General features: G+C 37.4%; 1 protein-coding gene across 4 annotated transcripts in view; it reads right to left on the bottom strand.

Annotated features, from left to right (window-relative positions):
- The window catches only part of TDRD3 (tudor domain containing 3), a 167,952-nt gene extending 143,230 nt beyond the window's left edge, over window positions 1-24,722 (bottom strand). For 2 of the 4 annotated variants that reach the window (XM_046028290.1, XM_046028289.1), the window contains exon 1: window positions 23,840-24,327. Coding sequence is in view for 2 of the 4 variants with exons in the window: in XM_046028287.1 (XP_045884243.1) it covers window positions 24,252-24,292 (41 nt within the window). In the remaining 2 variants the exon portion in view is untranslated. Of the gene's footprint in view, window positions 1-23,839 lie in introns of all 4 variants that reach the window. The other 2 variants (XM_046028287.1, XM_046028288.1) reach the window with 2 other exon arrangements.
- Between the last annotated feature and the right edge of the window lie 1,005 nt (window positions 24,723-25,727).

The raw sequence follows: 25,727 nt of genomic DNA, 5'->3' as shown, positions 1-25,727 counted from the left end.
CATTCGATCACAGCCTGCCATAGGCCCTCAATAGGAATGTGTATTCTCTATTATCAAGGTGTAATATTTTATATGCATCCATAAGATCAACCTCATTGATTATATTGTTTAGATATTCTATCTTATTTGTCCACTTGATCTACTTAGTAATGAAAGCAGTGTAGTGAAGTCCATTATTTGTATGCTTCTATCTATGTGCCCCTATACCTTCTGTAGATTTTGCTTCAGAAAGGTAGTTTCTATGTTATTTGATGCATAAATATTCATAAATGTAGTATCTTAATTGCCAAGGATAGGTTTTAGCATTAACCTTTTTTGTCACATTTAAAACTTTTGGGCTTGAATTCTACCATATCTGATATCAAGATCACTATCCCTGTTCTCATATTGTTTGCATTTGACTGCCCTTTTGTCCAATTAATTCTTTTGTGAATCCTTTTACATTTTAGACATTCTGAATCATTTTATTTTAAAGTACGTCTCTTATAAATAGAATATGGTTGGTTTTTGTTATATGAGCCAATCAAAAAAATTAACTGGCTAAAGCCCATTTACCTTGATTGTTGTAACTGTTATGTTTGGTTTCAATTTTAGCATAATTTTTTTTTTTAAGATTTTATTTATTTATGTGACAGAGGGAGAGATCACAAGCAGGCAGAGAGGCAGGCAGAGAGAGGAAGAAGCAGGCTCCCTGCTGAGCAGAGAGCCCGATGCAGGGCTCAATCCCAGGACCCTGGGATCATGGCCTGAGCCGAAGGCAGAGGCTTTAACCCACTGAGCCACCCAGGTGCCCCTAGCATAATATTTTATAAACTGTGTATTTTGTTATTCTTACCATGTTTCTTTGTCCATAAGATGTGTATTCTTTGCCAATTTTGTTAAAAAAAATTTTTGTTTTTACAAAGTTCTGTATTTTTGTTTTAGCAGTACTTTTGTACTTTTACCTTTTTAAATTCCCTTGAGTACAGTTTCCTCATTTAAGTTTTCAACACCTGGATTTTCAGGTGCTTTTGTTATTCTTTTACACCTATTGCCTATTTTCCTCCTCCCCTCTCCCCTCTCCTCCTACTTTCTAGTTTCATCATTTCTAATGTTCTCACAATACGTAACATTTTTACATTAGTTTTCCATCCTCATCCCCACCTTTCTTTCAGTCTTATACATATAATTATGTATGTTTTTAAATGTTCACCATCAAAACTTTTGGTGAAGAGTGCCAAACATCATTTGGTTAGATGAAACTCATCTTCCAGATTTCTCAAAAGGATGAGAAGTACAGAATTACTTAAGCTATGACATACTGAAAACTATTTTTATACGGCTTTAATATTTAAAAGATACCTTCAAGTGCACACAGAACATTTTCCAGAAGAGATCACATGTTAGGCCACAAAGCAAGTCTCAACAAACTCATAAAGACTGAAATAATATTGCTCATCTTTTCAGACCACACTGGTATAAAACTAGAAATCAGGGGTACCTGCGTGGCTCAGTGGGTTAAAGCCTCTCTGCCTTCAGCTCAGGTCATGATCCCAGGGTCCTGGGATCGAGCCCCACCTGTCAGGCTCTCTGCTTAGCAGGAAGCCTGCTTCCTCCTCTCTCTCTCTGCCTGCCTCTCTGCCTACTTGTGATCTCTGTCTGTCAAATAAATAAATAAAATCTTAAAAACAAAACTAGAAATCAACCACAAGAAAAAAATCTAGAAAGAACACAAATATATGGAGGCTTAATACATGTTACTAAACAATGAATGAGTCAACTAAGGAATCAAAGAGGAAATAAAAAAATACACGGAGACAAATGAAAATGAAAACACAATGGCCCAAAGCTTTGGGATGCGGCAAAAGCTGTCCTAAGAGGGAAGTTTACAGCAATACAAGCCTACTTCAAGAAGCAAGAAAAATCTCAAATAAACAACCTCACTTTACACCTAAAGGAGCTAGAAAAGGAACAAAGCCCAAAGCCAGTAAAAGGAAGGGGAAAATAAACATCAGAGAAGAAATAAATGAAATAGAGACTTAAAAAACAATAAAACATATAAATTAAACCAGAAGGTGGTCCGTAAAAAGATAAACAAAATTGATAGATCTTTAGCAAACTCATAGAGAGAGAGAGAGAGGAAGGAGAGAGGGAGGATTCAAAAAAATAAAATCATAATTGAAAAAAGGAGAAACAACCATCTCCAAAAAAAAAAGATTATAAGAAAATAATAAGAAAAATTATATGCCAGCAAACTGAACAACCCTAAATGAAATGGATAAATTCTTAGAAATTGTATAACCTTCAAAACTGACTCAGGAAGAAATAGAAAATTTAAACAGACCAATTACTAGCAAGGAAATTGAATCAGTAATCAAAAAACTCCCCCAAAAAGACCAGATGGCTTCACAGGTGAATTCTCCCAAACATTTAAAGAAGAATTAATATCCATTCTTCTCAAACTATTCCAAAAAAACAGAAGAGGAAGGAAGGCTCTATCTAGTCTATAATTTATTTATTCTATAGGACTAACATTGCCCTGATACCAAAACCAGATACTAAAAGAAGAGAGACAACTATAGGCCAATTATCTCTGACAAACATAGATGTAAAAATCCTCAACAAAATATTAGCAAACTGCATACAACAATACATTAAAAAGATTATTCACCACAATCAAGTGGGATTTATTCCTCGGATGCAATTGTAGCTCAATATTTGCAAATCAATGTGACATGTCACATTACTAAAATGAAGGATAAAAATCATATGGTCATCTCAATAGATGCAGAAAAGCATTTGATGGAATTCAATATTCATTCATGACAAAATTCTCAACAAAGTGGGGTTAGAGAAAACGTAACACTGCACAATAAAGACCATATATGAAAAAGCGACAGCAAACATCATACTCAGTGGAGAAAAATAGAGCTTTTGCTTAAATCAGAACAATATAAGGACTCTCCACTCTCACGACTTCTGTTCAACAGGGTACTGGAAGTCCTGGCCACAGCAATCAGACAACAAAAAGAAATAAAAGGCATACAAATTGGTAAGGAAGAAAACTTTCACTACTTGCAGATGATATGATACAATATACAGAAAACCCTAAAGACTCCACCAAAAGCTACTGGAACAGATATATAAATTCAGTAAAGTTACAGAATACAAAATTAATATGTGAATCCTCCAATTTTGTGGTTCTGTTGTCTTGTAATTGTCTAATTCTTCCTTTTTCTTCTTTGCCTCTTCATAACCAAATGGCCAAAGGAAGCAATTCTTCCTTCCTTTTTGCCTTTTTTTCTCTCCCAGAAGCTATATAGTTGAAGGATCATCCTTTTAATTCCTATTCTTTAAATTAGTCTTAATCTTTTAAACAGAGTTTTCCCCTTTAAATCACATTCCTTTTCCTTTAGATGGCATCTAATACTTTCTAAGTTATATACCTGCTCACTATACAGCATCTCTCACATTAAATCTCCAACCTGGGGCCCTTAATTGGAACCAGTCCCTTTAAGATACGCATACTTTAAAATACTTTCCTGATATGCCAAGTTACCTTAGAATTTTCAGATTTGGGGTAGATTTCATCTTTCTGGTAGTCTTCCTATTCACTCTCAAGCCATTTCATTTTCATCTCTACTCTGCTTTTCCAGTAGTTTAAAAGGTCTGCCTTGAATCACTAAAGCCCCACAATAGTACAGGATTGGAGTGGTAGTGCATGGAACCATGGTCCTGGTTTCTGTTAATGTTTTCTTTTTACCCTCAGCTATTTGATAGTTTCACCATTCTCTGTCTTTACATAATGTTGAGAGTGTGTTTTTTACACAGAGTTTTCATATGTGTGCAATTATTTATACAGTTCAAAAGACTGGGGGAATTTGTTCATGACACTATTACCATTTTCTAGCTATCAGAAGTCTGAGTGTGCTTTGCTCAATAAGTAGATAAGCTGATTCTAAAACTCAAATGGAAATGTAAAAGATCAAGGATATTTGTATTTCCCTGATGCCCAGTGAAGTGGAGCACTTTTTCATGTGTCTGTTGGTTGGTGGGAATGCAAGCTGGTGCAACCACTCTGGAAAACAGCATGGAGGTTCCTCAAAATGTTGAAAATAGAACTATCCTATGACCCAGCAATTGCACTACTGGGTATTTACCCTAAAGATACAAACATAGGGATCCGAAGGGGCACGTGTACCTGAATGTTTATAGCAGCAATGTCTACAATAGCCAAACTATGGAAAGAACCTAGATGTCCATCAACAGATGAATGGATAAAGAAGATGTGGTATATATACACAATGGAATACTATGTAGCCATCAAAAGAAATGAAATCTTGCCATTTGCGACGACGTGGATGGAACTAGAGCGTATCATGCTTAGTGAAATAAGTCAATCAGAGAAAGACAACTATCATATGACCTCCCTGATATGAGGACGTGGAGATGCAACATGGGGGGTTAGGGGGATAGGAGAAGAATAAATGAAACAAGATGGGACTGGGAGGGAGACAAACCATAAATGACTCTTAATCTCACAAAACAAACTGGGGGTTGCTGGGGGGAGGTGAGGTTGGGAGAGGGGGAGGGGGTTATGGACATTGGGGAGGGTATGTGCTATCGTGAGTGCTGTGAAGTGTATAAACCTGGCGATTCACAGATCTGTACCCCTGGGGATAAAAATACATTATATGTTTATTTAAAAAAAAAAAAAATTGGAAGGGGAGGCGAACCATAAGAGACTATGGACTCTGAAAAACAACCCGAGGGTTTTGAAGGGTCAGGGGTGGGAGGCTGGGGGAACAGGTGGTGGGTAATAGGGAGGGCACATTTTGTATGGAGCACTGGGTGTTGTGCAAAAACAATGAATACTGTTACACTGAAAAAAATAAATTAATTAAAAATTTAAAAAAAAAGATCAAGGATAGTCAAATTACACTGAAGAAAAGATGAGGGCTTATACTAATTGATATCATTACTTCTATTAAGTTTTATTAATCAAAACAGTATGATATGGGCATGGGGAAAGTAAACTAAAACAAGGAAACAGGATAGTGCCTAAACATAGACAAACAGAATATGGTAAGTAGATCTTCAACCAAAATGCCAAGTCAATCCACTGGGAAAGAAAAATCTTTCTAACAAATTTATTACCGAAACAACTGAATATCTGCATAAAAATAAAGAAATATACCAGTCTCTTTCCCAGTCTATACACAAAATTAATTAGGACATATATCTAAACATAACCCTAAAGCTTCTGGAAGCAACCATAAAAGAATATGCCCACAAACTTGAGGTAGGCAACAATTTTTAGACAGAACATAAAATGTACTAGTCATAAAATCTTCACCAAAATTAAACATTTCTAATACCAAAAGATATTACTAATAAAATAAACCAAAATAAGATAAAAAAATACATTCACATCATATGTAATTGCCAAAAGAGTTATAGTTAGAACATATAAGTAATTCCCACAAATCAATATTTAAAAGTCAAACAATTAAATTTTTTTAAGTCAGCAAAAGACTGAAATAGATACTTCATAAAATAATATATACAAATGGCCTTAAGCACATAAAAAGGATTCTACATCTTAATAACTTTGATCATCAAGAATATACACTTTATAAACAGAATGAGATACCATTTCATATCAGCATGAATGGCTAAAATTAAAAGGACTGAAAACATTGAATTTTGATGAGAAAGTAGAGAATCCACATGTCCCACACATTGTTAGAGTGTACAATGTCACATTTGTAGAAATAAAGTAGCTATTTCTTATAAAGATAAACACAAATCCATCCTATGATCCACCAAACCCACTCCTCGATATTTATTCAAGAGAAATGAAAACACTGGCCCACAAAAATACTTGTCCAAGATGTTCACAGTCTTATTCCTAATAACCAGACACATACACACACACACAAAACCAAAATGGCTATCAACAGGAAAATGACTAAACAAATTATAGCACAGTTAACACATAATACTACTCAACAATAAAGAAAGAATGAACTATTGATACAGGCAAGACCATGACTGAATCTCAAAAACATGTCAAGCTTCTCACCTGAAAAAGTGCTCCACATCACTCGACATCAGGGAAATACAAATCAAAACCACAATGAGATACCACCTCACACCAGTCAGAATGACTAAAATTAACAAGTCAGGAAATGACAGATGCTGGTGAGGATGCGGAGAAAGGGGAACCCTCCTACATTGTTGGTGGGAACGCAAGCTGGTACAACCACTCTGGAAAACAGCATGGAGGTTCCTCAAAAAGTTGAAAATAGAGCTACCCTACAACCCAGCAATTGTACTACTGGGTATTTACCCTAACGATACAAATGTAGTCATTCGAAGGGGCACATGCACCCGAATATTTATAGCAGCGATGTCCACAGTAGCCAAACTATGAAAAGAACCTAGATGTCCATCGACAGATGAATGGATAAAGAAGAGGTGGTATATATATACAATGGAATACTATGCAGCCATCAAAAGAAATGCAATCTTGCCATTTGCGACGACATGGATGGAACTAGAGGGTATTATGCTTAGCAAAATAAGTCAATCGGAGAATGACAACTATCATATGATCTCCCTGATATGAGGAAGTGGAGATGCAACGTGGGAGGTTTGAGGTGTAGGAAAAGAATAAATGAAATAAGATGGGATCGGGAGGGAGACAAACCATAAGAGAATCTTAATCTCACAAAACAAACTGAGGGCTGTCAGGGGGAGGGGGGAGGGAGAGGGTGGTGGGGTTATGGACATTGGGGAGGGTATGAGTTATGGTGAGTGCTGTGAAGTGTGTAATCCTGGAGATTCACAGACCAGTACCCCTGGGGCTAATAATACATTATATGTTTATTAAAAAAAAATTAAAGTAAAACAAAAAACAAAAACATGTCAAGCTTCTAATACGTCGACAAAAATAATTCCATTTTTATGATGTCCAATTAGAGGGAAATTAATTCATGATGATAAATGCTAGAAAAAGATGACCTAGAGGGAACGGGTCAGTGGAAGGGACAAAGCATGAGAAAACCTTCTTGGGTGACAGAAATATTTTGTATTTTGTTTAGAATGGTACTTCCATTAAGTGCACACAACTATGAAAACTTATTGCACTAAACACTTAAGACCTACACATTTTAAGGTATGTTAATTACAGTACAATTAAAAAAGAAAAGTTACATCATTTTCTTTATTCTGTAAATACTTGAGCCCCTAGTCCTAGGAATTCAAAGATAAAAAAGAACATGGTCATTGACTTCAAGTAAGTTCAGTTCCAGTGAAGCTTAGCTGAATTGCAGAGACAAATGAATAATTATAGCATAATGACCTAGAGATAAAATGTTATAGGAACTCAAAGAGAGGATACCTTCTTCCTGTTAGAGAAGACTTCCTATAAAAGATAATAGCTACTACATTTTAAAATCAAAGGCAGAGCACCTGGGTGGCCTAGTCAGTTAAGAGACCAACTCTTAATTTCAGCTAAGGTCATGATCTCTGGGTCCTGGGACTGAGATCCTTGGTGAAGGCATTGGCACGGGGCTCATCACTCAGGAGGGAATCTGCTTCCGTCCTCTACCTCTTCCTCTGCTCCTCCCTCCCTCCCCCGCTTGCAAGCTCACGCTCTCTCTAAAATAAATAAATAAGTCTTAAAATGGATAAAATAAAAGAGAGGCAAGAATCAAATAACTTAAATGGAGAAAAGCATTACAGACACAAAAAGCAAGATGAGAAATGATATAATAATCAGATTCAATATAGTGCATACATGAGAGACCAATAAATAGGCTGATATTGTTGGAGTGGCAACTATGAAGAGGAAGGAGCAAGAAGGAAAGCCAGAGACAAACAAGAAGACATACAAATCTTTGTAAGGAAGACAGACTTCATCCTGTAGGAGACAAGAAATCTAAAGGTTAAACAAAAATTTTAGATAACTTATTCTAACAGCCCTAGAAAAGATGGATTTGAGAGAGGAAGAAGACCAATCAGGAGGCTCCTAATGTCCTCCCAAGAATGAAAGTCTTTAGTGGGAAAATATTTAGCAGGTAAAACTGTCAGGACTGACTCTTAATTTAAATATAAGAGATGGTAAAAGGCAAAATTGACTTTTAGGTGATTGGTGAGATGAATGTACCACAAACTAAGTCAGAATATAAAGAGAAGAATTTGGGAGACTGGGGAAGAAAAGCACAGTTAAAAGCATGGAAGTCTGAGGTGCCTCTGTGATACTGAGTTCAAACTGTACAGCAAGTGTTTCATATACAAGCACACATTTTGAAATATAGGCTTAGCCAGATTTAGGAATCACCACCATGCAGAAATCAGTTTAAAATGAGATTCATCAGTTAAAGTAAGAAAAATGAGAAAGTGAAACAAAAACAAAACTTTTGTAGTACCAACAGGGAAAGTGAGAAAAGGCAGAAAGAGTGGGATAAGAATATTATAAAAAGACAGCAACTGAATAATAAGAAAAGGATAAAGAGAACAAAAATTCTGCAGTGTTTGGGGACACAGGGAACAATAAATTTCAAGAAGTGAGTTGACCAGTATCCTCCAATGCAGCAAAGAAGTCAGTAAGGAATGTACCTCACCAGCAGGTCATTGATAACTTCAGCAAAAGCATTTGGTGTAGTGTGGGAGAAGCACAAGTCAGACAGCAGCAAACAGAAAAGTAACAGTAGGCACAGATGAAAAAGTAGAAAATAACACAGAGAGTGGTGATAGACTTCTACGTATGTGCCACGTATGTGACAGAGTCAGACATGTGCTCAACATTAAAGCCTCAACTTTCAAAAGAAGGGAAACTACCAGAAAAGGCATTTATAAAATATTTTTATATAAAATATTTTCTCAAAAAGGAAACTCATATCTCAGAGAAAAAAAAATGTCTTGCTTAAAAATATCTACTTATTAAAAGACTGTTTTAAATATAGCTTCATTCACATACTGGCTTGGAAACAGCACTAAAATAAGAAGGGAATCAGTAGTTGATCTATCAGCTTCGTCATGAGAAAGGTAAGCGCAAGTATGCCCACCTGGCATATGTTTTTAAAACTTCATTAATTAGGAGAAAAAAGAACATTCCTGCTCGTCTTCAGAAATCTAGATCTAAGAATTACATTATGAGGTCTTCCTTTTCTTTTCTTAAAAATCTTTATACTTCAATATACCTTGTTTTTGAAGTATTTTTATATACATATAAATGCAAATATAAATTATATATATTATTTTTAAAATAAATTTTCAAAAGGTATTTTAGTTTTAAGGCATCAAACAAACTTATGAACTTTTAAGCAAAAAACATCAAAAAACCACCAGCACTAACACTAATAGAATAAGTATTAACTGATTTTATTTTTAAATTGTGGGGGAGGAAAGAAACAAGTCAAGGGCACTGAGAGCAAATTAGAATTATCAATTCCTTCAATTTCCCTTAAGAAAAAATTCACTGATGAAGTTTATCTCTAACGAATGTTTTCCTTTAAGTTGTCCCTACCTGAATGTTGATCTCTCAACCCATCCTTGAAATAGAAGCCAGAGTGATCTTTGTAAACTCAGCGAATCTGGTCTTTCAAAGGCCCTGATTTAAAAGTCTCAATGGATCTCTGGACCCAGGGTGGTACTTGGGGAATCCATCAAGTCATCAACACAAAGTTTGGCCATTTGAAGAAAGAGCGATTTGCCTATACCTTACAATTTGACATGTAAAATTAATCATAATTTTTACAGAAAAACTAATATACTCTTCAAAACTATTATACTCTTGGGGTGCCTGGGTGGCTCAGTGGGTTAAGCCTCTGCCTTCAGCTCAGGTCATGATCTCAGGGTCCTGGGATCGAGCCCAGCATCAGGCTCTCTGCTCAGCGGTGAGCCTGCTTCCTCCTCTCTCCCTCTCTGCCTGCCTCTCTACCTACTTGTGATCTCTTTCTGTCAAATAAATAAATAAAATCTTAAAAAAAAAAACCAAAAAACTATTACACTCTTTAAGTTTGTGGATGAGCCATCAAGATTGCAGTGGTCTATTTAATTTAGCTAAAATTCAGGGCCTAGATTTCTCAGTGATGTCATTTGTTTATGTTGGTTACATTTGTTAAATGGCATGCTTAGTTGTTATCACTATATTATTTATACCCCAGTATACCACAGTGGTTAGGTGAAATGTAAAAGTTCTGATGAAACATTCTATAATGAGAATAATGTCAAAAATGGAAACTGTGAAAAAATAGAATCTCAGTGAATATGAATCTCTACATGGTGGGAATGGCAACTCTACAAGTTCGAGGATTCATATCCAAAAAGGAAAAATATGAATGAATATAAGAATGAATATTGGAAAACTGGATTTTATTAGATCCTTTGTGTCTGGTCCCCCGAACACTGTTAAAACACTTCCGCTACAGGGATACCTGGGTGGCTCAGTAGGTTACACATCTTCCTGTGGCTAAGGTCATGATCCAGGGTCCTGTAATCAAGTCCTGCATCAGGCTCCCTGCTCTGGAGGAAGTCTGCCTCTCTCTCTCCCTGCTGTTCCCCCTGCTTGGCTCATTCTCTCTCTGTCTCACTCAATCTAATAAATAAATAAAAAGATAAAAAAAAAAAAACTTCACCTGTAATTTTTGTAAAATCAATGCATGAATTTTTTTCATGAATTCAATTTCTAATCTAAAACAGCTTATTACTGGGATGCCTGGGTGGCTCAGTCGGTTAAGCGTCTGTCTTCAGCTCAGGACATGATTCCAGGAGATCCTGGGATAGAGCCCTTGTCGGGATTCCTCCTCAGTGAGAAGCCTGCTCCTCCCTCTCCCTCTGCCTGCCGCTCCCCCTGCTTGTGCTCTCTCTCTCTTCCTCTCTCCTTCTAAAATTAATAAATAAAATCTTTACAAATAAATCAATTAAAAAAACATTACAAATAAATTAGGTTAATTTAAGCATAACTTGCTACCAAATAGGTTTTGTTATTTAAAGACAAACTCCTATATTTTACTCAGGATTGATATGTTTTAACAGGCTTTTCAACCTCACATCTGTTTCCTTCCCTTAAGCAGTACTGATTTGATAAACACTATCTGTAGTCTAGGTTTTCTATAAAATCCAAAAGTTGTCCAGGTGTGATAGAAATTCTCAATTGAAAGCAATGAAGGATTTCTATCTGCCCTAGGAGATAATGGAAAAGTTCTATTAAAATCAGTAGACCATTTCAAAAACACCTGACAATTCTGTATTTGATAGAAAGTCCCACTGCAAGTAGTGGTACATTCCTATCAAATAGTGAGAATTTACTAATCTCTGAAGCAGCACCTTTCATACTAGTCATTGCCAATAAGGATACAAACAAGGATCATGGTTGTTCTGGAAAGTTATTCTTGACAAACATTGGAAAAGTAGCATGTACAACTTATTCCAACCTCTTCTAAGTAATAATGAACTAATAAATCTACTTCACTAATTACTTAGGACAGAGGCCAATAAACTTATTCTGTAAAGGGGCAGATAGTAAAAATTGTAATTTTCCTGCAGGCCATACGATCTCTGTCACAACTACTCAACTCTGCCCATAGCACAAATTCATGGTATAGCTGTGTATGAATAAAACTTTATTAACAAAAATAAGCATGAAATCAAACTGGGCCGTGGTGTGCCAACTCCTTACTTAGGATAAAGCTATATAATCTTTTTTCTTTAAAATCTAGACTCTAAAGATGTCTCTCTTTAAAAATGTATTTAATCTTCAAAAAATTTATATTGCTCCATAAATTTACATATTACAAAACTGGCTCCAAACATTTAATTTTTAAGGAGGACATCCCATTACTCGTTAAATTAAATCCTTATTTATAAAATTAAAAGGCAAATACTTAATAACAAGGCAACATTTCAACAAGAATATTAAATTACCTGCCTTCAGCTTCTGAGACTTACTAAATTCACATCCAAAATAAGAGACTGAATATTGATAGTTCTCTCAAATGCCTTTCTATTCTTCCTGTACAAGCGAAATATTATATGAAATATCCTATCTGTGTTATTTATCTTTAATTTGAGGCACCAACATTTATAAGATTACCAAATGGTAAGACATATTTTATAATGAGATTCAAAACCCATAAGATATAAGGATTTTGTCTTTATCAAGGTAATCCTTTAAGAGACTATAAAAGATATTCTAAAATAAAGGACAACTTTTTTCAGAAATAACACAATAATCAGAAATCCATATATGTGCAAATTACATGAATTTATTTATAGGCAGCAGTAAGTTATGAGAATCCAGGCTTAATATGCATTAGAAAGGACACAAACATTTTAATCCTCTTACGTACACTATGCGTTAAGTGCTATAATTGGCACCATTTAACAGATAAGCAAACTGAGGCAGCAAATACTTAATTAACGTACTCAAGGCTACAGTTAATCAGTGGCAGAATCACAACTGACCCTAGAGCAAGACAGTTGGACTTCAGAGCCCATGCTTTTAACCATGAACCCCATTGCTTCTCAAGAGGCAGGTATATTTGTGTAGCCAGACATAATTCAATTACACTTTAAAATTTAAAAATAGTTAAGTAGGTATAAATTTAACTGAAAATCAAGGATACATGTAGTGTCTTCACAACTATTTTCTTTTCCTCAGTAATCACTCAAGATAACCCAGTTTGTGATGTAATTCTAATTAACCAATTCTAATATAAATTAACTATTCAAAATCATGTAATTTACTAATTTCAGTTACAAACACAAATCAATTCCAGCTCGCAAGCCTGTTCCTCCTCCACAATGCTGACTTCCTGCTGACTTCTTAGTTCATGTACACTGGGTACTTAGGCAAAAAAGAAAAAAAACAGCTGCTGCAGGGCAGTACCAGGCAAGTTGTAACAGCAACAAGCAAGCTGAATATAACAAAAACATTCAGTCAAACAGCCTATTTTTCCACTTAGAAAATACAAGTCTTAGATACACAGAAATCTATAATCATACATTTTTTAAATATACTTTTGCTTAAGGCAGTAGAGCATTACCAGTAATGATAAACAATTCAATTTGCACATGAAAGTTATTGTGATAAGGTAAAACATTTTAAAAGACCACCAACAGTCCAATTCAATTTTATTTTCCACGAAAACATGTTTAGGCAGGAGTAATTCAAACCATGTCAAGCAATGTTAGTCAATATGACAAAGGCACAGATAAGTCTCATAACACCAAATGTAAACTAATATTAGTTTGTATTAATTCATAACTAAAAGTGTAAGAAAGCTACAAAATACAGTGGAAAGGTATTACCTCATAACAAACATGACTATTCTTTAATGTGTCATAATAGATATCAACCACATGATTAAACCAAGAAGGCTTGCAATCCCCTTTGATAAGCAAACATAATACATACATACTTAATACTTATTATTATATAGTGACATATAATTAGGGAAAGAGGGCTTGGCAAACTAAAAAGTCCTTTACAAACATAAGATTATCACTAAAAATAATAAAAATTTTTAAGTAGAATATTAATAAGTAAATTAAATCAAAAGTATAAAGTAAAAAAAAAATTCCTCATTCATTCATACCAAATTCATGCAACTTTACCATAATTTGAATAGCATCAGTAAGTGAAAAATTCAAAATGTCTTCAGGTAGAAGGGAACTACTTCCACGTCAGTCTTCAAACTCTTTGTTACTGCTTCATGATGGAGTAACGGAAGGGAGCATTTAAAATCTCTTACAGAAATTTGAAATTGTTACAAAATTTTATACTTTACAGAAGTACTGGTGTGTGAAAAACTAGAAATTTTAATAACTGGCAAGAGTTTGAGAATCACAGAGCTAGACCACATTTCCCAGAATCCCTTTCACATAGGTGAGACTAAGTTCTTAGAAACCAAGGAAGTGATGTGTCCCACCTTTCCCATTAGGGACCTGACTCTATGTCTCTCAGCTGTCCTTTCCCTTCCTGCAAGCTAAAACTCAAATGTGGCAGCTACTTTGCTATATGTGTGGAAACAATGACAATACCCTAAGTGGTGCTTCTCAAACTCTGAGGTACAAAAAAGTTACTAGGAGAATCCTGTTAAAACACAGATGCTGATTTAATAGCACTGTGGTAGACTGAGATTCTACATTGCTAATAAGCTACCAGATAATGCTAATGATGCTGATCTTAGGACCATACTTGGAGTAGCCAGTGTTAGGGGACAACAAAACAGTAAGATCAAAGGAAACCTGGGTCCCTAAATGACAGCACAAAGCAATATCACCATCACTGTATGTTGTTTTGTGATGAGGGGGGAAAAAAGGCTGATTTTTAGAGCTTTGTAATGTGGGGTCTTTGTACATCAGCCTAGATTTCAACCTAACTAATGTAGATCAGTTCTGTAAATATTAGAAATGTGTACCTCAGGCCAGTTTTGTGTTTTAATTAAAATAATGTCAATATAAATGCTTATTCACATAAGTATAAACTGGTAAAAACTTCAAGGCCTTATTGCCCTTTCAAAATAAGACGACTTCAGAATGCACACTATGATTTCTGTCATGTATCATTTAAATATTATTACTCTGTATCCACTAACATCTAAACCACTACCCTGCACTATCTTTTTCATGATGTCAAATCAAAATTTAATGAGTATAATGGCAGGTGTCTCTGTATAGCCAAGAGTAGCTAGATGTGTTTACCAACAAAGTTAAATGTAAATTTGGGGTGGTTACTTTGCACCAATAATGATGTAAACACAGACACAAAAATGGGCACTGAAATTTCATGGTGTTGATAGAGCAACCATATTTTTAATATATGTATATAAAATACATTCATTTTTACCAATGGTTAATTACCAAAGAAACACCTAATTAACATATGCTTAGAAAGACTTCTGATAAATGTATAACTAACGAAAAAAAAAAGTAAAAACAAAGCAAATAATCACAACCAGAAAAAGCAGTCAAAAAATTTATCAGCAGCAATCAAACAAAGAAGTACACCCTAATCCTGTAAAACTTCAAAATGACCAAAGACGGGTCTGATAGAGCCTGGGTTCTAACCCTGTACCACACCTCCCCAAAAAGCACAACTGAGGAAAGAAGTAAATCAACACAATCCTGGAGAACTCTCACTATTACTCACAATTTAGAGTGAAACACACCAACAGACTCAGCAGGCAGCCTGGACAGAAGATCATGGCAAACCCCCAAGAGGAGAAGCCTCTGCATAACAATTGAAGCTCTCAGCCCCAGGGGAAAGGCTCAATAGTATTGGTCATTCTGAGTATGGTAGACAGAGGAAAGCCACTGAGAAGAAGCCTATTTTACACATTTTGTGACCTAACTAGCAACATATACATGGTCTTTTTGCTGTTCATAGCTGAAAGTTAACAAAAGAACAACCTATGCTTGGCAGGGTCCTCATATAAAAATCCAGTGGACTGAAACCCTATGCCAGCTTACTAAACTGGAAAGTGTCCCAAATGCCTACTGCTTTGCCCTATCAAAAGCCACAGAATGAATTACAATCTCATCATTCTAATGCCTTTCTAACCAGGGACCCCCAGATAACAAGCAATTCTGAAATATCAAAAAGAAATGTAAAAACTTTAGCACCTCATAAAATATCAAGTGAGTAAAGAATAATTAGGACCTAGGACAAACTTATACTAAAAACAAACTTCTGAAAATAATTTCTATTAAAAATGCTTTGAGAGAGAACATCTCAAACCCCTACAGAAACAGTTGGTTGTCCCATTCAAAGAAATATTATCAACATATTTGTAAATGTATGTGTTTGTGTTCTGTCAGAAGTATCAATAGAGAAAGCTTTAACAGGTTATTTCCTGCATTTCTGTAAAAATAACAATTTTTCCATAAAACTGATTTTTAGAATTTCACATTCATTTCACAAGTAACAATTTCCTACTCTATATAAAGCCTGAATAAGCTTCACGTTCCTTGAGAACACAAAAACAATATTATGAAACATCCTGAGACTAATTAATTATGAAGGTACTAACAGCATTCATTCCACAAGCATTTCTGTGTCTACTGTGGACCTCACACCCTGCTAAATTCTAAGAATGCTATAGAAACATGAGAAGGCTTGATCCTTGTCCTGCAGGATCTTACAAAACAAGACATCAAACTATTTTAACTAAAAAGAAAAACTGGATCTAATCTAATCTATTAATATTAGAATACATTTATGGCAAAAGGAATATACACTTATTTCTTTGGGTCTAATAATATTAGAATATATTATGGCAAAGGAAAAATTATTTCATTCACTTTATCATGATCATCTATCAATTTTCTGGATGTTAAACTCGCATACATCCCTATTTCTCTTTTAAAACAAAACTTAAATTGAATTAATTCTAAAAGCCATTATAAGATGTTGGCTTAATTTATTTAGCAAGTTTTCCCATCAACATTTATGTTTAATTTTCATATTATGTATTTTTAAAAATCTACCTTTATTAATTTTCAAATATCTCAAGGTCTTGTTTAGGAATTTAGTAAAATAAAAATGTTTTTTCTTACATCTTCACTTAATGTCTACAACAGACTGTCTTCTGAAAAGCTGCAGCTGAATTTTATTCGCATTTTGTTTTTAAAGATTTTATTTATTTGAGAGAGAGAGAGAAAGCATGAGCAGGGGGAGAGGCAGAGGAAGAAGCAGGCTCCTTGCTGAACAGGGAGCCTTTTGCTGAACAGAGCCAAATGCAGGGCTGGATCCCAGGACCCTGGGATCATGACCTGAGCCTAAGACAGACCCTTAACAGACTGATCCTCCCAGGTGTCCCTATATGCATATTATATTTAAAAGAGTTTTGAAGAGACTGGGTGGGGGCGGGGTGGGGGTGGAATTTTTTTAAAAAGGAACATTCAGATACCTAAATTTATTTAAAAAAAAAAAAAGTTTTAAAAACTGATCTGAATCTCTAGAATCAGCAAGTCAGTAATATTGACCTAAGCAAATAATCTTATTATAGAACTCTTAAAGATATGCCCATTTTCTCTTTTCAGAAAAGTCAATGATTTCCTTCCAATGCTTTTCCCCCTCTCTGGCAGCTCCTAAAGGCTAATTCTCTTTTAAAATGCTGCAACTCCTAGTGCTTGAACCCAGCATCTTCTTATTTAAAGCCTGACTTTTTAGATCATAGATCAGTGCTATCTAATAGAAATAAGATGCAAGCCACATTCATAACAGTAAAAAGAAATATGTGAAGTTAAATTAATAACGTATTTTAACACAATATATTGACAGCATTATTTCAATATATAAGCAATATAAAAATGTATCAGAGATATTTACATCCTTTTTTGTTCTAAGTCTTCCAAATCCAGTCTGTATTTTACATGTACAAGTATTTTACATTTTACAACCATTCAGCAGCCACATGTGGCTAATGTCTACCATATTGGACAGTGAGGCCTTAGATGATCTCATCTGCACTGCTTCAATTATCAGCTATACTTGAATGATTCCGAATTTATATCTCTAATCCGGTCTTTTTCCTAGTGCAAGATTAGTATTTCCCAATGTCTAACTGGCATCTTCTTTTAGATGACTCAAAGGCACCTCACAGTCAAATAATGTCCAACTTCAATCCCACCCGTCAAAAGTGTGTTCCTTTTCTAATACTTCCTATTTAACCTTATTGTAATCAGCTTAAGTATAAAAGCCAGAAACCTAGAAATCAACTCTTTGACACCTCTTTTTTCTTTCTCACATACAATCCTTCTAAAAGTTCTGTCCATTTTACCTCCTAAATATTGCTCAAATCAATTTCTCTGTTCTCCATCTCAATCATCACCACCACTTTATCCATCCGGCCAAGCTCTGAGCTATTTTCTTCAATGCAAGCATTTCTCAGAATTTAACTATGATGTCATCCCCACTCCAACCCCTGATAAAACTTTCCAACTGATTTCTATTGCCTCCAGAATAAAAGCAAGGCCCAAGCTACATGATCTAGACCCTAAGTATCTCCCAGTCCCACCTCCCTATACTGTCCCTATCTTGTCCATTCATCCCAGTCCTTCAGACCTTTGTACTCACCATGCTCCCTACTACCCTATGAAATTTCCATCTGCTTTTTTAATCTTACTTATCCTATATAATTCCCACCCATCCTCCAGACCTCAGAGACTCATTCTACAACCACCACAGAGACACCAAATTTCCAGTCCATAAATTCTTCCAGAACCATGCCCCTTTTCATCTCTGGTGTGTTTACAGATGCAGTGTTTACAGTATATAGTTAATGGCTTTCTCCCCATAAGACTACATCAGATTGTACTAAAGAAAGTGTCTGCTACAACAAGATGTTTAATAATTATTTGTTGAATGAGTGCATCAATGAATCTGCCTTGTTTTTCCCTAGAAAAGGACTAGACACCATATGAGATGGCATATACAACTTATCCTACTTATACACCATTAGTTCTGGAAAGCCTTCCAGACTTCCCAAGTAAAATACCACTGTATAGCATGTTTAAATTCTGAGGGACTTGTATATCATCGCAAAAACAAACAGTGCCTTGTGTATAAGAGGCATAAACATTTACTACATGTATTTCAGTAGACACATTACTATATAGGGTTACATATTTCTTTGCATTATTGCAGAGACTTACTGTTGTAAAGATACCATACCTTCAGCAGCACTATCTTAAGATGAGGGTAGCTATTTGTCTCCACTAAAACTATTAAGTGTTATTTTAAGTGTAAGAAGCACTCACACATGCACACAGACTCACACCCACAGAGTAAGGTTGTGAAACCTGTAGGGGCTACAGTATTAAGGTACATGTAGGATCTGTCCAGCCCTGGAGGGTGATGTGGTTCTTTCCCCTTTCTCTATATCACTAGGGTGCTTCTTTTCTGTTCTCAGTATCTTTGATTTGACACCCCTGTTAATATTTTACCTTATCACCACACATTTTTTTGTCCCCTCTTCTCTGCTTTACTTTGTTTTCATTCTATGACTTCACAAATGTTTCTCAATTTTTACATAAATTGTTTTGCATTACTGGGAGTGCAGTCTGCTTCTTCTAAAAATCATCTAGAGGTAAAGCCTTCTTCAGCTACTTCCAGATCCTACATTTACAAAAAGTCAATTTCTAGAGAGATGGGACTTAAGTGCAACATGATAAGTCAAACTGCCAATATCCTTCTTTTGTCAAAAGGAGAAAATATAAGCCGAAAAAGTTGATATAGTTATATTTTTATGGTTCTTGAAATGTTACTATGTAATTTTTACTTGATTTAGCAAATGCTGCTGTGTGAGAGGAGAAAATTATTTTCAACTTGCTGAGGTAGCAAGTTTCTTTTTATACCCCCTTTAAGCTTGAGGCAGTCAAGTCTACAGGCAGTTGAAACTAGATTTATAGGTTATTCACCAAAAAATCACTGCAAACAGCACCTTGAAGCCTTAAAACTTGCAGTTTAACAGAAAATCCAGGCATTTTTAGCAGTTTATAGTATCAGTAGAAGCCACCGGGCAATATGTAACATATTTTAAGACAGGTCAACAAGGCTTATTAGTATTGAACTATAATTTCACAAACAACATAAACCAAAGAGACAATTACAAATGCTCATTTAAAAAATAGGAAATGTTTCAAAACAGGATATCTCTGATAAGCTCCCCCGAAAACTAAATACAAGGCAACTGGCTTCTTCTAGTATTCTTCAACATGATCTATTATTGTTTTTGCTAAAAAAGTGTTTTAATAGTTCTGATCCTTTCTGAAACAGTGTACCAAGAGTGTGTTTATATCAAAGCAGTAATGATAAAATATAACTCTAGATAATAAAGTATCTTGCACTTAATATACCACCTTATAAAGAACTACCAATATTCTTTACAAATGGACTTATGCTTAAGAGTTATGTTGGCATATGAGGGAGCAAAACTTCAGACACCCTTTGTATAAACTTCTCCCATATCACTGTTAGCAACAGTGTAGCAGGTAAAAGTAAAGTAATGCTGATGGTGCTGTAAAGGTTGCTTCCCATCTGAAGACAGATCATTCACCAGCAATCTCCTGGGGAAGAGGTGTGTCTTTCAGAAAACAGAAGCCATACAAAAAACGTGCAGAGTGGGCTACAGAACCAGGGATCAGACTTTCTTGGTCTTGATCATTAATGTTTTGGGGAGGAAGCTTCTATATGATGGCATGTGAAAAGAAGTTCTCCATCTGTGGACAGGTCAAAAGTTAGAAATCAGAAATTCCAGCAAATTGTCCTAAAGCACCACTTTGGAATAGCTATCTCAAGGCAACATGTGGAACAGGGCTGGCTCCTCAAGACAAAAGAGCATTCACTTTATATTCCACACTGCCATTGTGCTTCCTATTTATCTAACAGTTGTTCTTCTCTAGTACTAAATTTTTATAGACTTTTTTAAAGCTGTAGTCTTTCTTAGTTGTTCAAAGGTGAAAGAAAGGGAAAGGAGTTTGGTGGTACACACTTGGGCCAGAGAATGGTCAATATGGTGGTAGCACCAGTAATCAAAGAGATAGAACACAAAAGAGAAGGTGAAGTTCAAAGGGAACAAGGTAAGAAGACTTGTGTGTTCATCCTTCTATTTCCCCTCTAACCTTTCCCTCTTCACCAAAAACACAAAAACAAAAACCCTAGAGCACATCTGGGTTAAGCCTTGCACGTTAGAAATCTGGAATTTCTAATGAACTATGTTCCTTCAGAATAAAATGGAAACACTATTTCTAATGCTACCTTATGGTGTCTTCAACTCAAAACTGCTAGGTAAGGCAAACACATATAATACAGTGCCTTATCTTTCAGACAATCTTAGACTTTGTAAAATACGGAATTAACCATTTTCAGGTAACTCTGATCAGCACTTAAGTGAGCCACTGCAAGAGAACGCTTTCTTTGTTTTCAAAATCAACCACTCCTAAGCATAAGCACCTTATATTTCCCAAAGGAGAAAGTAAATTTACACACCACAAAATGTTTTAATCCAATCTTCTATTTCAAAATGTGTTATTTTTGATCAACAATTTAAATTAGAAATGGTCACCATGGCTTGATGGAAATGAGTTTTGAATCTTTATTCCACACATTTGAGCAGTATTCTTGGATCTGCTACTTATAACTGAGCAAATCTTTGATTTTCTCTGTGCTTCAGTATCCTCATCTGCACACATGGGGGTTAAGCTGTGCCATCACATTTTCTGTGGAAAATACCTTTTTCAAAAACACAATCACAATTAATTATGTTCTAACATGTTTCTATTTTTTAAGGTTTCAAAAGGTTGATATTTTTATAAAAATTCTAAAGATTCAAAAGGTTAGCAGAAACGTGCAATTCCCCCTTAAGGGGAATCTCCAAAGAGAAAAAACAAAAAGGCATTAAGTAAATCTGTTACTGAGACAAACCGAGCCAAATCTCTCATTGTGAAGTTTATTCCACACATACATCTAAACATTACAAGAGATCAATGTACTATTTAGTGCATTATTTAAACACAACCACCATATTCTGAAAGTCCCTGAAACTTTTAAGTTCAAATTAGCATAACCTGTTGCTTTCATCACTAAAGATAAAAAAAAAAATTATTGCAATGTCTGCGGGAGTGACTATTGCTGGAGATGTATTTTAAAGTAATGGCTTTGTGAGGGTCTTTAAGATATTAGACTTAAGAGGGAGGAAATTTACTAAAAAACAAAACAAAACAAAAACCATAAACTGGAATTATGTATCAGAAACCTAAGCTTTATTTTTAAGATAAAATATTACCCTAACCTATTATTTTAGGTGAAGATGATAGAAAAGATTTAATAGCAGTTTAGGTGTTTTAACATCTATTTCTTTTCAGGTCCTATAAGTAATTAAGTATATAGACCAAGTACTAAGAAAAAATGGTTTTGTCAGTGAGGATAACAGAATCCCAAGAGTTAGAGGAAACTCAGAATGTCAGAACTGGAATGAGTTGGTCAAAATTACTCTATGGTCCTAAATCCCTCCAGTGCTCTTCTCTGCCTAAACTTTTAAGATTCTACATTTTAACATAGTAAGATTCTACTTAAACATAAGATCTATACAGGCTACTTGAACACCTAGGAGATCCTTTTTCTCTTTTCTGGCACAAATCTAATCTGTTCAAGACCTATTAGGAATTACATGATAACTCTTAGGAAAAGTCTTATTAGACCCACAAATTACTATTGCCTTTGTGAGTCACTGCCATATAAAAGCAACAAAGTCTGGTGGAAGAAGAAACATGTTAAACAGATCATTTGCTATACAAAGTGACAAATGTTACAATATAACCCTGCTAGGGACTTATAACAAAGTAACAAAAAAAAGGAGGCACTATCTAAACTTGGAATGAGACAGGGACTATAGAATCTGATTAGCAGGGGCATTCCAAGGTCAATTGTATCAGACTTTACTGGGAACCTACACTGTAGTGGCTCCCTGGCAGTACAAATATACAGAAAAATAAGATGCAGTTCCCCACCCCTAAAGAGCTTATAGTCCAGAAAAGAACAATTTAGTATGTGTTTGGAACCAAAATAAATGAGACTAGCCATTGGAGGTGTGGTCATGTTGGTAAGAAGTAACCCAACAAGTTTGTAAATGAAATCATATAACTAGGTTGAAGAACCAAGGCTCAATTTAATGAATAATGGAGAAAAACTCAAGTAAAAGAGTAAGCCAAGGTTATTATCCAAAACATTCTTGTGAGGTAAAGAAACTGAAGGTAGCGATTCCAGAACAAAAACAGAACTGAGTATGGTGAGTTTTTACCTTCAAAGTCTGTTACCCTAATGGTGTTCTATGCAAAAACCACGGGAATAACAATGTATAATGGTCAAAAGCACCAGATTTAGAACCAGCCCCTCTGTGCTCACCTTTGAACTCCACCATTTCCTATCTAGGTCAGAAAAGTTACTTAATAGTTTTGTGCCTGAGTCCTCACTTCTAAAGTGAAGTGCCTGCACAGCCAGAAGCCCCTTCTTCAAAACAGAGGCGTTATTATATCACTCCAATCAAAAACTTTATCCACAGAATCAAATCCATATCTTTTAGGCACTTGCAGCCGCCATAACCTGCCTCAACCTTTATGGTCTTAATCCTCATTGGACACCCTCCTACTTCCAGGAACCATAAGGATCTAGTGTCAGTTCTGCAAACCAATAAGCACTTTTCTACTTCTGTGTCGCCTCTCCAGTGGCTGTCTAGAAAGGCTTTTTCCTCACCATCTTTCAAAACCTGCTTCTCTAGGAAATGAACTCTCTTTCCCCTCCCAATTCCATAGCCCATTTGCATGCCTCTCTGCCCAGCTTGCCACTGTTTCCCGTTTTTATGTTTGTTCCCGTTTTATGCCTCCCTCTCTCCTTTTTTCACCAAGATAGTGAACTTCCAGAGAGCTGGAGCAAATCTTTTTCATCCTCTTTCCCAACCCTCCTCTCAGACTGTGCCTATGTAGGCCTGCAAAAGCGTTACTAAATTAAACTGTATGTTAACAACTGTAATGGCCTCAGTTCCAGAAACTGCTTAATTTCGCATTTTTTAAAACTGCTTTCAGATTCTAAAATCTTAACATGAAACGTCTTTAAAAATCAGAACACTGCCATCGCTTCAAGAAAAGTTCCACGGAGCACCCACACGAGTTGACAATGAGGTCATTCTTAGCTTCAGAAGTTGTGTGTGTGCCACAGAGGGCAGCTTCACACCGGTCGGTACACACTACTCTGAAATTAGGAGAAAGAAGAAGCGCCCGGTTGCAGCACGGGCTTTGCCCTGGTGGGCCCTCAACTTCCTGAGGGCCCGCGGGCTCCGGCCGCGCTCACCCCTCTCCGCTGCACTAGGTCCCTCCAGCCCTCGTCTCCCTTCGTCCCGCAGCAGCAACACTCCCCAGAGCGGCGCGGACGGCGTGGCAGGTCCTTCCGGGCGAATGCGCTCGGGCCTGGGCCGCCGGGCACCCTGCCTGCTCCGCCCGCAGCCCCCGGCCTCTCCCCGGCCCATCGCCCTACGCCCGGGGCCCAGGCCGCGCCGCCGCCGCCGCCCCGAGGGAAGCTGGGGGACTCGCTCCGCTCCGCGTGGCGCCGGGGGCGGAGCCGGCCCGGAGGGCCCGGGGAGAGGCCGGGGGCGGGCGGCGGCCTCCGCCTACCCCGACACGCACCCCACCGCCCCCAACCCTAACACTCCTCGGGGCCCCGGCCCGCGTCCGCGGCCGAGCGGCCAGCGGGACTCGCCACTTACCAACCCGCCTGGGACAACGCCGCGCCGGGAACCTCAGACATGGTAGCTGCTTAGGCCGGGGGTGGTGGGGGGCTGGGGTGGGGGTGGGGGGGTAGGCCTCCTACTTGAGACCAAAAAAAAAAAAGAAGAAGAAGAAGAAGAAGAAAGAAAGAAAGAAAGAAAGAAAAAAAAAACGAAAGAAAAGAAAAGAAAAAAAAAACTCCTCTGGTCGGCTCTGCAACTGGGCATGCTCAGTGCGGCCAGCGCTTCCGCGTGCGGGTTCCGCTTGCCGCGTTTTCCGAGCGGCCGCAGGGGCAGGCCTGGCGTGGGGCTTGGAGGTTGCAGCCCACTGGGGGCCGTGATGCCTCGCACACCGGCTGGGACCTGGAAATCGCAGGCCAGTTTGTGAGCAAGGACTACGAGACTTTGCTTTCCACGAAGCCTGGTTATTTTTTGTTTTGGCTCACTTTTCTGAGTTGCACACCTTGGAAACTAATGCGGACTTTTTTCTTTGTAGAGAGGAAAGTAACGCACCGACAGCCAGTCACTTCACCAGAGGCCAGGGTATGCCAGAGTCAAGACGGCTGGTCTGTGGAGGGGCAGTGCTTCCAGTCTGGGGACAGTGAAACTCGACGCAAGAGGTGTTGCCAGCCACGGTGCATTGGAGAAAAGTTTAAAATAAAGACTCGCTCCATTCACTCTGCTTTTTGATCTGCCCCGACACAAAGAAAAGAATAAAGTCTCATTTTTTTTCGAGTCCCCACAGGCAAATCAGTTTGTAGGAGGTTGGAGCACAATGGTCAACCCAAGAAAACCTGAACTTTAGGGACATGAGTAAATTGGGCAGTTGTATCAGTGTTTGTTTTCTCTTTCGCTCTGTCACGGGTCTCGCTCTGCCACTGGACCCGTCCAAAGTCCCAGCGCGGCACCGTCACAGCTGGCACAGACATAACCGGGCTTGGCTGGCTCCACAGCCCCCTCACTGGTGTTCTCCGGCTCTCAAGAAGGCTGAAGCGCAGGGGCGGGTCCCCGAGTGAGCCTGCGCGGCGGCGTCGCCGAACGGCGCGTTAGACGCTCCAGCACGATAGGTCGGCTGAGACTTACGATAGCCAATCGGAGAGGAGCAGATGGAAGGGAGGGCCTCGGGCGGGGGAGACACTCCCTAAAAGTTTGCTCCGCCTTCCACGGTTTACCCTCTCTGTGGCTGCTCTGGTTAAAGACGCTTCTGTGTGCCTCGGGCCCCAACTGTCAAGTCACGGGGAGAAACCGAGAACTTAAGCCCCATCACCCGCCGCTGCCTCATCTGAAACCATCATCACAAACACAGACCCGGAGCAGAGACTGCGGAACTGGACAGAGCCGTTCCTGGGATTGGGGAGGAAATTGACAGTTACAGAAGGAAGGAAATAATTGCCATGGGTGGAGCTAAAACTCAATACAAATTTTTCTCCTTTTAATTGGGAAACTCCGTTTGGGCTTCCCAAGTCATAGTTTTAA

The sequence above is a fragment of the Meles meles genome, chromosome 14, assembly GCF_922984935.1.
Source record: "Meles meles chromosome 14, mMelMel3.1 paternal haplotype, whole genome shotgun sequence".
In the NCBI taxonomy this organism is placed as follows: Eukaryota; Metazoa; Chordata; class Mammalia; order Carnivora; family Mustelidae; genus Meles; species Meles meles.
The sequence above is the reverse complement of the archived record's forward strand: the minus strand, read 5'-3'. Positions and strand labels throughout refer to the sequence as shown.